Raw genomic sequence first — 13,940 nt, forward strand, 5'->3', positions numbered from 1 at the left:
CTAAGTTGCCGAAGGCCTCGCTAAGTAGCTGAGGCTGGCTTCGAACCCATGCGATCCTCCTGTCTCAGCCTTCCAAGTGCGGGGATTACAAGCATGTGCCACCACGCCCGGCTCTAGTGTGGTTTTCAAAGCAGTTATCTTGGGAATTGTATGTCCAACTTTATTTTACCGGTTATAACCTAGTATTATAAGCAGAAAGGAAGTGTGGCTCTGAAGTCAGAAGGGAGACAAATGTGGTGGCACATGCCTATACCCCCAGTATGTCAAAGGCTGAGATAGAAGGACCTTAAGTTTGAGGCCAGCCTCAGCAACTTAGTGGACTGTAAGCAACATAAATAAGTAAATAAATAAATCAATAAATAAATGTATGTCAGAAGGGAGCAATGGCATTCAGGGAAAGCTTGCTTGCTTGCTTATTTATTTATTTATTTAGTGATACTGGAGTTTCTGGAAGCCCTTCTACCTCCGGGCTACACTCCCAGACCTATTTTTATACTTTTTTATTTGGAAACAGGGTCTCTTAAACCAGCAGGGCTGGCTTCGAACCTGCGCGATCCTCCTGTCTCCGCCTCCCAAGTGCTGGGATTACAAGCATGTGCCACCACGCCCTGCCAGGGAAAGCTATATTTAAAGAAAAGCTAAAGCTGGGCGTGTTAGCACATTCTTGTAATCCCAGCATTTGGGTGGCTGAGAAAGATCGTGGTTCGCGGACAGCCTCAGCTACTTAGGCCCTTCGCAACTCAATGAGACCCTGTTTCAAAATAAACAATAAAGGCTGGGCTTGATGGCGCACTCTTGTAATCCCCGTGCTTGGGAGGCTGAGTCAGGAGGATCACAGAGGTTTGAATCCAGCCTCAGCTACTTAGTGAGGCTCTCAGCAATTTAGTGAGACCCTGTTTCCAATAAAATATATTAAAAAAAAAGGTTTGGGAGTATAGCCCGGAGGTAGAAAGCCCCTGGGTTCTACCCCCAGTGCCACCAAAAAAAAAAGAATAAAAAAATAGGGCCGGGCGTGGTGGTGCACACTTGTAATCCCAGCATTTGGAAGGTTGAGACCTGAGGATCACAGTTCGCGGACAGCCTCGGCTACTTATTGAGGCCCTTTGCAACTCAGTGAGACCCAGTTTCAAAATAAAGAATAGAAAATAGGGCTGAGGGTGTACATCAGAGGTAGAATGTCCCTGACTTCCGTCCCTAGTACTGCAAAAATAAGTGAATAAATATATAAACAATAAACAAATATAAAAACTGCACAGCCAGGACTGGCACATACCTGTAATCCTAGTACTTGGGAGGCTGAAAGAAAAGGAGCATGGGTTCAAGACCAGCTTCAGCATTTTAGAGAGACACTCATCAACTTAGCAAGACCATGTTTCAAAATAAAAAATAAACCGGGCATGGTGGCGCATGCTTGTAATCCCAGCATTTGGAATGCTGAGACAGGAGGACTACAGTTCGCTGACAGCCTCTGCTACTTAGTGAGACCCTTTGCAACTCAGTGAAACTCTGTGTCAAAATAAAGAATAAAAATTAGAAGCCAGGTGTGGTGGTGCACACTTGTAATCCCCATGCTTGGGGGGCTGAGACAGGAGGATTGCATAAGTTTAAAGCCAGCATCAGCTACTTAGGCTCTCAGCAACTTAGTGAGACCCTGGTTCCAAATAAAATATAAAATAGGTCTGGGAGTATAGCCCGGAGGTAGAAAGCCCCTGGGTTCCATGCCAAGTACCACAAAAAATAAAAAAAAAATTAGGGCTGGGGGTGTAGTTCAGAGGTAGAATGCCCCTGGGTTCCATCCCCAGACCCGCAAAAAAAATAAAAGAAAAAAGAGGCCAACAATCCATTGGACAGTTTTGTGTGTGTGTGTGTGGGGGGGGTATCTGGGGATTGAATCTAGTGCTTAACACATGGTAAGCAAGTGTTCTACTACTATGCTACATCCTCATACCTTTCTGTGTGTGTGTGGTGGTGGGGATTGAACCCAGGGGCATTATACCTCTGAACTACACCCCCATCCCTGTTTTTTATTCTTTATTTTGAATTTTGAAACAGGGTTCACTGAGTTGCAAAGGGCCTCACTAAGTAGTTGAGATTGTCCATGAACTGCGATCCTCTTATTTTAGCCTCCCAAATGCTAGGATTACAAGCATGCACCACCATGCCTGATTTAATTCTTTATTTTGAAAGAGGATCTCACTAAGTTGTGGACAACCTCACTAAGTAGCTGAGGCTGACCAGGAACTTGTGATCTTCCTGTCTCTGCCTCCCAAGTACTGGGATTACAAGTGTGCGCCACCATGCCCGGCTGAGGGAAGATCAATTTCATCATAATTCAGGAAAAAACTAAATACAAAACTCGACAAGTGTTGTGGTGCATGCCTGTAATGCCAGTACTTGGGAAGGTGAGAAAGGAAGATCACAGGTTCAAAGCCAGCCTCAAATAACTTAGGTGATATCATGTATCACCTAGTAAGAATTAAAAAAATTTTTTTTTTGGCAGTACTGGGGATGGAACCCAAGGGCATTCTACCTCCAAGCTATACCCCCAGCCGTAATTTTTATACTCTATTTTGAAACGGTCTCACTGGGTTGCAAATGGCATAAGTAGCTGAGGCTGTCTGTGAACCGTGTTCCTCCAGCCTCCCAAGTGCTGGGATTACAAGCAGGCGCCACCACACCCAGCCTATTAAGTTTTAAAAAGCTCTTGGAGTGTAACTTGGAGGTAGAATACCCTTGGTTTCAATCCTCATTAGGCCCCCTCCAATAAAAAAAAAAAAAGGGAAGTGACAGAGAAGAAGGGAAGGGAAAAAGGATAAATGTGTACATCTCTAAAGTTAAAACAACAAAACTAAAAAACTTATGCAATCCTACTAGTTGGTAAGCCAGGAACTTTACTAATAACTTAAATAAGTAATACAAGCTGGGCATGGTGGCTCACCCTTGTAATTTCAGTACTTGGGAGGCTGAGACTAGAGAATCGAAATTCACAGACAGCCTAACCTACTTAGTGAGGCATTCTGCAACTCAGTGAGACACAGCTTCAAAATAAAGAATAAACAACAGGGCTGTAGGTATACCTCGGAGGTAGAATGCCCCTGGGTTCCATACCCAGTAACACACACACACACACACACACACACACACACACACGGGAAAAAAAGTAGGTACTTTATTAGTATATTCTTTTGAAAAAATTTTGTCATTACTTAGATATATTACAGTTAACTATTTTCAGGGATCTTACAGATGTGTTAAACCCAAACACTGTCTTAACATTATATTTCTACCACAGCAGTATAAAACACCTTTCTTCATAGTGCCATTTTAGGTTGGTACTAGTTAACAATGAGAAACTGTAGGGATATTTTGTAAACCTGTTTTGAAACAGAAGGCAGATTATTTGTAATAAAAATATCAAAGGCACGAGAGTTAAAGTACTCTACAAATTATCTTGATACTTCATTTTTTTACATTTTACAGATATAAACCAGGCATCTGTGTCCCTCTAGACTTTCAGGATACCCCAAAGAAGGGTACAATCCATCTTCACTATATAATATAAGCTTTCCCTAATATATGCATGCGGTTAAATTATGAAGGAAAATATACTTGTGGGCCAAACCAGTGTTGTTGTTGTTTTTGCAGGTCTGGGGATGGAACCCAGGGGCATTCAACCTCTGAGCTATACCCCTGCCCTATTTTTTATTATTTATTTATTTATTTATTTATTTACTTATTTTGCAGTACTGGGGATAAAACCCAGGGGCATTCTACCTCCAAGCTACACCCCAGCCCTATTTTTTTTTTTTATTCTTTTATTTTATTTTGAAACAGGGTCTCACTAAGTTGTGGAGGACCTCACTAAGTAGCTGAGGCTAGCTGCCAACCGAGATCCTCAGATCTCAACCTCCCAAATGCTGGGATTACAAGCGTGCACCACCATGCCTGGCTTACCAGTGTTTTTTTTTTTTTTTTTTGGGGGGGGCGGGTCTGGGGATGGAACCCAGGAGCATTCAACCTCCAAGCTAACCCCCCTGCCCTATTTTTTATTCTTTATTTTGAAACAGGATCTCACTAAGTTGCAGAGGGCCTCACTAAGTAGATGAGGCTGTCCACGAACCGCGATCCTCCAGTCTCAGCCTCCCAAATGCTGGGATTACAAGTGTGCATTACCACGCCTGGCTACCAGTGATTTTTTAAATGAATGCTACCTGAATATTTAATGCTGAACAAGAGTTTTCTATCTAAATAAATTGTTCATGATTCTAACAATATACTGAAAGACCTTAGTAAAGAAAGAACATCAAACTGTTGAGATAGCTAGTTAACTTTAATGTATGTAAAACCTTTAATGATATGGCTCAAACTGGCTAGTAAAAATAACAGTAATGATCATCTACACAATGTATCTTCAGAACTGAATAGAAAATAATTTTTAAGAATGCTTCTCAGGAGGAAAAGGAGAAGTTTTGAGAACCAATTTTGGATTTGAAGGCCTTTCAGCTTATATTTTTGAGTCATTGTCTATAAAAAGTTTCATATGAACAGGCTAAGTATCCCTATCTGAAATGCTTGGGAACAATAATGATTCAGATTTTAGAGTTTGATTTTGGAATATTTGCATAGATTTACTGGTTGAGCATCCATATTCTGAAAAGCCAAAATGCTCCAAACTCAAAACTTTTCAAGCGTATGTCCATGTTCAAAAGGCTTCAGATTTCAGATTAAGGATGCCAGGAAATAGCTTTGTATTAAGTGCATATTTAGGCTTGCCCAAGTACAAGGAATTTCATTCACTAGGTTTGAAAATCTAATAAAAGTTTCTCTTCCTAAAGCCAAACAGATAATTTAAGGTGATTATCTAGAAAACAAGGAAGAAATTTCTAGATACATAATACTGCCCACTGGGCTATGTCACCCATAACATCTATTTCAATCAAGGACTGTCCCTAAAACCCTTCTATTAATCTCCCTGGCATTCTCAGAATCAAGACAAAAAATGAATAAAAGCTTTACTTTGGCTATGAACAGGCAAAAATGTATCTATGTAGCTAGATATTTCCTACACACTCCTAATATATCTGCTACCAATAAAATGTTTAGAGCTAGTGAAAACTGGTATCAACTAAAAGTGGGAAGCTATTTCACTGGCTTTTCTCTGAAGATTATGCTGTGGCCATAGCAAATTGAGCTCTCTATCAAATCAAATCTTTAAATTGTCTCATGGATATTATTCCTACATCATATACAGCTCATATTACAACTTGAACTGTACTGGAAAAAATAGCCAAAGGGCCTACTTATTAATCAGAAGCTTATAGCAAAAAACTTTTACAATTAGCACTCTATGCTTAACTACACAATTATAAAGCATAAACATTTCTTTTGTTGGTGACAAATTTGTGATCTCTCATAATATAGGCTGTGTTCCATATCATTTCTTATCACATTTTTATTTTTTAATTTTTTATTTTTTTGTGGGTTTGGGGATGGAACCCAGGGGCATTCAACCTCTGAGCTACACCTCCCGCCCTATTTTTTAGACTTTATTTTGAAACAGGGTCTCACCAAGTTGTGAGGGCCTCACCAAGTACCTGAGGCTGTCCGTGAACCCCGATCCTCTGGTCTCAGCCTCCCGAATGCTGGGATTACAAGCTTGCGCCACCACGCCCGGCTCTCTCATAACATTTTTAGAAAAATCACTCTTTAGTGACTCATCTACCCAATACATGTTAAGCTCAATAGAATGAAAGGAGGCCTATCATCATATATGTGTTTGATTTGCAAAAGGTCAGATTCTATTTTTCAGAATGTTTCTTGTGCTCTTATGCTTTACATTTCATAGTACAGCAACACCCCCTTCACAACGACTAGTGATCATATTACCAATTTCTGTCCATGTATCTGAATGAGGATTATAAACTTCAACTGAGTCCAGGGTACCTGGGGCCAAGAAATCATGGCTGGAAGATCGGCCTCCAGAAACATACAGAAGACCATTGACTGCAACAACACACATTCCCGCTCTAGGGACCTTCATTGGGGCAACTTCAACCCACTTTTCCTGGTTAAGAGAGAAAAACAAAGTAGTGTCAGAAAATGATAATAGAAAAAAATCTTTGACACACAATCCAATCAGATAAATATATAGAACATTTTTAGATGGGTGTAATGAGGCACACTTGTAATACCAGTACCTGGAAGGCTGAGACAGGAGAATCACAGTTTTGAAGCCAGCCTAAGAAACTTAGCAAGACCCTGTTTCAAAATAAACAAAAAAAATCCAAGCATGGTGGCACACACTTGTAATCTCAGACTTGGGAGGCTGAGACAGGAGGATTGCAAATTCAAGAACAACCTCGCCGGGCATGGTGATGCAATGCTTTGTAATCCCAGCATTTAGGAGGCTGAGAAAGGATCACCGTTGTTGGACAGCCTCAGATACTTAGGTCCTTTACAATTCAGTGAGACCCCATTTCAAAATAAAGAATAAAAAATAAGACGGGGTATAGCTTCGAGGTAGAATGCCCCTGGGTTCCATACCCAGTACCACAAAAAAGAAAAGAAAAAAAAAGAATAACTTCAGCAATATAGTGAGACTTTTAGCAACCTAACAAGACCCTGTTTCAAAACAATTAAAAAGGGTTGGCAGGGTGTATAGCTCAGAAGTAGAAAGCCCCTGGGTTCAATTCACAGTACCCAAATAAAAAACATATCAAAATGTGTGAGATGGAACTGGGTGTGGTGGCACATGCTTATAATCTCAGCACTTGGGAGGCTAAGAGAAGGATCACACAGGTTCGAAGCCAGCTTCAGCTACTTAGGCTCTCAGCAACTTAGTGAGACCCTGTTTCCAAATAAAATATAAAATAGGTCTGGGAGTATATATAGCCCAGAGGTAGAAAAGCCTCTGGGTTCCACCCCAAGTACCACAGGAAAAAAAAGTGTGAGATGGGCCAGGCATGTTGGTGCACACTTGTAAGCCCAATACTTAAAAGGCTGAGACAAGAGGATCATAGGTTTGTAGCCAGCCTCAGCTATTTGGTGAGGCCCTCCGCAATTCAATGAGACCTTGTTTTTTTTTTTTTTTTTTTTTTTTTGGTGGTACTGGGGGTGGAACCCAGAGGCTTTCTACCTCTGGGCTATACTCCCAGACTTATTTTTAAATATTTTACTTGGAAACAGGGTTTCACTAAGTTGCTGAAAGCCTCACTAAGTATCGAGGCTGGCCTTGAACCCGTGCCTTGAACCCATGCGATCCTCCTGTCTCAGCCTTACAAGCGTGCACCACCATGCCCAGCTTGAGACCTTGTTTCTAAATGAAGAATAAAAAATAAATCATATAGCCGGGCATGGTGGCACACGCTTGTAATCCCTGCGCTTGGGAGGCTGAGACAGGAGGATCATACAGGTTCAAAGCCAGCCTCAGCTACTTAGTGAGGCTTTCAGCAACTTAGACCCTGTTTCAAAATAAAATATATATATAAAAAAAAAGGTCTGGGAGTATAGCCCAGAGGTAGAAAGCCTCTGGGTTCCACCACCAGTACCACACACAAAAAATATATATATAGATAGATAGATAGATAGATAGATAGATAGATAGGCGTTGTGGCACACACTTGTAATCCTAGCATTTGGGAGGCTGAGACTGGAGGACTGCAGTTCGCAGACAGCCTCAGCTACTTAGCGAGGCCCTCTGCAACTTACTGAGACCCTGTTTAAAAAAAAAACGAATAAAAAATAGGGCTGGGGTACAGCTAGGATGTCGAATGCTCCTGGGATCCACCCAAGACCCACAAAAAAAAAAAAAAAAGCCAGGTATTCTGGTGGTGCACGCTTGTAATTGTAATTCCAGTACTTGGGAGGCTGAGACAGAAGGATCACAGGTTTGCAGCCAGCCTCAGCTACTTAATAATGCCCTCTGCAACTTAGACCCTGTTTCATAATAAAGCATTAAAAATAGGGCTGGGGTATATCTTGGAGGTAGAATGCCCCTGGGTTCAATTCCCAGTACTGCAAAAAAAGAAGAAAAAAAAAGAAAAAAAAATAGGGCAGTGAATATAGCTCAAAAGTAAAATGTCCCTGGATTCAATCCCTGTAAAACACACACACACACACACACACACACACACACACACACACACGCATACACACTCTCTCTAAATCAGAGGAAGATAAAAATAAGAATAGAAATCAAGGAAATAAGCCAGAGGCAGTGGCTATACACCTGCAACTCTAATATTTGGGAAGCTAAGAGAGCAGGATCAAAGGTTTGAGATCAGCAGTAACCTAGCAACACTCTTCAAAATAAAAATAAAACCATGTAATCCCAGTACTTGGGAGGCTGAGAGAGAAGGATCAAAAATTTGAGATCAGCTTTAGTAAGTAGTGAGAATCTCATCAACTCAGTGAGATCCTGTTTCAAAATAAAATAAAATATGGATGAGGCTATAGCTCAGAGGTAGAATGGCCCTGAGTTCAATCCCCAGTACCACAAAAAAATAATAAAATAGGGCTGGGTGTGTAGTCAGAGGTAGATTTCCTCTGGGTTCAATCCCCAGTGCCAAAAATGAAATAAAAGGAAATAGAAAATGGATAAACAAGCTGGGTATGGTGGTACACATTTGTAATCCCAGTATTCTGGAGGCTGAGACAGGAGCATCATGGTTCACGGACAGCCTCAGCTAATTAGGTCCTTTGCAACTCAGTGAGACACTTTCAAAATAAAGAATAAAATATAGGGCTGGGGGTATAGCTTGGAGGTAGAATGCCCCTGGATTCTATCCCCAGTACCAAAAAAAAAAAAAAAAAGAAAGAAAGAAAGAAGAAAAAAGTAAAAAGAAAAATGAAAAGAAAATGGATGAACAATTAACCAAAAACAAATAAATGAAATCAAAAGTTGGTTTTTCTGAAAAAAGGAAAAAAGTATAAATCACTAGAATCATGAATAAAACAGCATATTGCTATAGATGTTACAGACATTAAAAGAAAAGGATACTAAACACTTGAAACCATCGAACGTACCTCTTCAAAGGAATATTTCTCCACAGTATGAAGAGCATCTTGTGTCTCGTTCCACCCTCCAATGGAGTAGATGCAGTCATTGAGTGCAGCCACCCCAAGGTAGGCTCTTCTGGTTCCCATAGTAGGAAGCGGAGACCAACGCTTAGAAAGTGGATCGTAAACTTCAAAAGAACGAAGCTCTATTCCTTCATTGCTTATTCCCCCAATTACATAAATTAAACCTGGAAATGGAATAGTCTTGCTTAGACACTAAGAAAATAATATATGAGCCAGGTGTGGTGGCATATGCTTGTAATCCCAGTACTGGGGGGCTGAGACAGGAGGATCGCAGGTTCACAACCAGCACCAGCTACTTAGTGAGGCCCTCTGCAACTTAATGAGACCCTATTTCAAATAAGGAATAAAAAATAGTGCTAGGAGTGTATGTAGCTTGGAGGTAAAATGCCCCAGCGTTCAACCCCCAGTACCGCCAAAATAAAAAGAAAAAAGAAGGAAAATTCTGTTGAGATTATATCTCACATTTCAGCATTTTGCAAAAAATTAGGGATTTAAAGTAGCATTCAATTGTCAAAGAACCTAATAATACTGTAACAAAATAATTATTAGACAAAGAATTATTTGAAATAAATTTTGTATTTCATTGTCCAGCTAATCTCAGGTTCTAGATCACTGCAATTACCCATAAAAAAAAGAATACTTATAAGTCAGGCATGGTGGCACACAAGCCTGTAATCTCAGTATTTGGGAGGCTGAGACAGGATTGCAGGTTTGAGGACAGTTTCAGTAAGTAAGATTCTCATTAACCTAGTAGGACCCTTTTTCAAAATAAAATAGGCTAAGGGTGTAGTTTGGAGGTAAAATGCCTCTGGGTTCAATCCCAAGTACCAATAAATAAATAACCAGGTATAGTAGCACATACTTGTAATGTCAGTACTTGGAAGGCTAAAACAAGAGGATCGAAGGTTCAAGATCAATCAGCCTCAGCAACTTGGTGAGCCCATGTTTCAAAATAAAAAATAAAGCCAGGTGTGGTGGTACATTCTTGTAACCCCAGCATTCAGGAGGTGGAAACCAGAGGATCACAGTTCACGGACAGCCTCAGCTACTTAGGGAGGCAATTCATAACTCAGGTGAGACCCTGTTTCAAAAATAAAAGGCCATGCCAGGCCTTTTATTGGTGGCACACGCTTGTAATCCCTGAGTTTAGAAGACTGAGACAGGAGGACCGCACAGGTTCAAAGCCAGCCTCAGCTACTTAGTGAGGCTCTCAGCAACTTAGACCCTGTTTTCAAATAAAATATAGGACAGGTCTGGGAGTATAGCCCCTGGGTTCCACCCCTAGTACCACAAAATTAATTAATTAATTAATTAATTAAAAGGCCATAAGCGGGGCTGGTGGCACACACTTAAAATCCCAGTAGTTGAGAGGCTAAGACAGGAGGATCACAGGTTTGTGGCTAGCCTCAGCTACTTAGGTCCTCTGAAATGTAGTGAGACCCTGTTTCAAAATAAAGAACAAAAAATAGGGCTGGGGGTATAGCTTGGAGGTGGAATAACCCTGGGTTTAATCCCCAGTACCACAAAATAAATAAATATTTAATTTAAATAAGTAAATAAATTTAGGATAGCTATGTATCTAGGTATCAGGATCAATTTCTAGAATATGATAGAATGAATTTACAGAGAATTCCTTATAAATGACATGAAACTAATGATTTTGACAATTTGAGTCCCTACTATTATTTCCCTTGTTAAGTTATAAAGAATGTCATCTTAACAGCCATGGACCAGAGCTGGGTGTGGTGGCATCCGGAATCCTTGTACTTGGGAGGCTGAGACAGGAGGATTTCAAGTTCGAGGACAGCCTCAGCTGGGTTTACAAGTGTGTACCACCATGCCTGGCTATGTACACTGGTTTTTGGGGTTTTTTTGAGGGTCTGGTGATGGAACCCAGGGGCATTCTACCTCTGGCTACATCCCCTGCCCTATTTTTTTATTCTTTATTTTGAAATCGGGTCTCACTGAGTTGTGGAGGACCTCACTAAGTAGCTGAGGCTGTCCGCAGACTGCGATCCTCTGGTCTCAGCCTCCTGAATGCTGGGATTACAAGCGTGTGCCACCATGCCCGGCTTAAAAACTGTTTCTGCTACTGTCTTCCTACCTTTAAAAAACTAACTAAAAAAACCGGGGGTGGTGGCACACACTTGTAATCCCAGCATTCCAGAGGCTGAGACAGGAGGATGACGGTTTGTGGACAGCCTCAGCAACTTAGGCCCTCCGCAACTCAGTGAGACCCTGTTTTAAAGTAAAGAATAAAAAATAGGGTAGGAGGTGTAGCTCGGAGGTCCAATGCCCCTGGGTTCCATCCCCACACCCGCAAAAATAAATAAATAAACAAACAAATAAATAAAATATAAAATAAAAAACTAACTCAAGCTTTTATGGAGACAGAATGACAATAATAGATGACTTTTTTTTTTTTTTTTTTTTTTTAGTACTGGGGATTCAACCCAGGGGTATTGTACCTCTATGTACTTTTTACCTACCGCAGCCTTTTTGTGTGTGTGTGTGGTACTGGGAATGGAACCCGGGGTATTCTACCTCTGAGCTACACTTCCAGCCCTATTTTGTATTCTTTTCTTTCAAACAGCGCCTCATGGAATTACAAAGGACCTAAGTAGCTGAGGCTGTTCTCCAACCGCGATCCTGTCTCAGCCTCCCAAATGCTGGGATTACAAGTATGTGCCACTATGCCTGGCAGCTCTTTTTATTTTCAAAGTGTCTCACTAAGTTGCTGAGGATGTCACTAATTTTTTGAGACTAGCTGAAAATCTGCAATCCTTCTGTCTTGATTTGCAAGTACTTGGATTACAGACATGTGCCACCACGACCAGCTAATGGATGACATCTAAAATGCATATTTTGCTAGCGAGGTATATCAGCCTGTCTAGAATTTTTAATTTAGTCTTTTTATTACAGAAAAAAATCAAATGTTTTGGCAATAAAGAAATAAAAGTTAGCCAGGCTTGGTGGCACACGCTTGTAATCCCCGCACCTGGGAGGCTGAGACAGGAGGATGGAACAGGTTCGAAGCCAGCCTCAGCTGGCTTAAGAGACCCTGTTTCCAAATAAAATATAAAATAGGTCTGGGAGTGTACCCTAGAGGTAGAAGGCCCATGGGTTTCATCCCTAGTACCACCAAAAAGAAAAAGAAAAAAAGAAAGGTCAATAATATAAGAGGTAAAGAGCTTCTATACTGCTAATGTCAATCATTCAGTATTATCAGACCTAAAATAAGGTACCAGAAAAATAAAGCTTCAGATAGTTTAAAATACATAATTATATATTAAAATAAGGGAGGCTACGCCGGGCATGATGGCGTATGCTTGTAATCCCCGTGCTTGGGAGGCGGAGACAGGAGGATCACACAGGTTTGAACCCAGCCTCACTGGCTTAAGACACCCTGTTTCCAAATAAAAAACATAAAATAGGTCTGGGAATGTAGCCCAGAGATGGACGGGTTTCCAGGAATCCCAGTACCACCAAAAAAAAAAAAGTAAATAAAATAAAATAAAATAGGGGAGGCTGAGGGCCATGTCCACTTACAGAATAAAATATATATACTCTGTGTGTGTGTGTGTGTGTGTGTGTGTGTGTGTGTGTGTGTGTGTGACTCCGGATAGAACCCAGGGGCATTCTACCTCTGAGCTACACCTCCAGTACTATTTTATTTTTATTTTGAAACAAGTTGATAAGAATCTCACTGTTTGCTGAGGCTGTCCACAAACCTGTGATCCTCTTATCTGAGTCTCACAAGAACTGGGATTATAAACATACACTACCATGCATGGCTAGTAAGATTTTTTTTGGTGATACTGGGGTTCCTGGAAGCCCTCCTACCTCTGGGCTACACTCCCAGACCTATTTTTAGGTATTTTTTATTTGGAAACATGGTCTCTTAAGCCAGCATGTCTGGCTTCAAACCTGCGCGATCCTCCTGTCTCTGCCTCCCAAGTGCGGGGATTACAAGCATATGCTACCACGCCCGGTGTAAGATATATTTTAAACAATTTGAGTTTGAGGATTTATTTTCACACTATATTTAAGTCTCCATCTTGAGATTTTTTTTTTTTTTTTTTTTTTTTTTTTTTTGTGGTACTGGGGATGGAACCCAGTGGCTTTCTACCTCTGGGTAGAAAAGAGTATACTCCCAGATCTATTTTAAAATAGGGTCTTACTACGTTGCTGAGAGCCTCATTAAATAGCTGAGGCTGGTTTCAAACCTGCGCAATCCTGTCTCAGCCTCCCAAATACTGGGATTAGAAGTGTGTGCCACCATAGCTGGCTTTTGAGAAAAATATTTATTTTATTATTTTTTTTGTGTGTGTGATACTGGGGGTGGAACCCAGGGGCTTTTCTACCTTGGGGCTATACTCCCAGACCTATTTTATACTTTATTTGGAAACAGGGTCTCACTAAGTTGCTGAGAGCCTCACTTAGTAGCTGAGGCTGGCTTTGAACCTGTGCAATCCTCCTGTCTCAGCCTCCCAAGCACAGGGATTACAAGCATGTGCTACCACACCTGGCTAGAGAAAAATATTTTATAAAGTGATTACCTTCCCAGGTTTGGTAGCACACGCTTGTAATCTCAGTACTTGGGAGGCTGAGACAGGAGGAGTACAGATACACTGCCAGCCTTAGCTACTTAGTGAGGCCCTCCTGAATTTAGTGAGACCCTGTTGCATAATAAAGAATAATCCAGGTGTGGTGGCACATGCTTGTAATCCCTGTGCTTGGGAGGCGGAGACAGGAGGATCGCAGTTCATGGATAGCCTCAGCTGTCTACTTAGTGAGGCTCTTTGCAAATCAGTGTGACCCTGTTTCAAAATAAAAAATAAAAAATACAGCTAGGTGTG

At 41.0% G+C, this 13,940-nt stretch overlaps 1 protein-coding gene across 1 annotated transcript in view; it reads right to left on the minus strand.

The window, feature by feature from the left end:
- Positions 1-5,839: 5,839 nt before the first annotated feature.
- Positions 5,840-13,940, minus strand: part of IPP (intracisternal A particle-promoted polypeptide) — a gene marked incomplete at both ends in the record, with an annotated part of 30,287 nt that continues 22,186 nt past the window's right edge. The window contains 2 exons of the mRNA XM_080692189.1: positions 5,840-6,064; positions 9,025-9,245. Of these exons, the coding sequence (XP_080548315.1) occupies positions 5,840-6,064; positions 9,025-9,245 (446 nt within the window). The remainder of the gene's footprint in view (positions 6,065-9,024; positions 9,246-13,940) is intronic.

Source organism: Muscardinus avellanarius (assembly GCF_963383645.1).
Source record: "Muscardinus avellanarius genome assembly, chromosome: 3".
In the NCBI taxonomy this organism is placed as follows: domain Eukaryota; kingdom Metazoa; phylum Chordata; class Mammalia; order Rodentia; family Gliridae; genus Muscardinus; species Muscardinus avellanarius.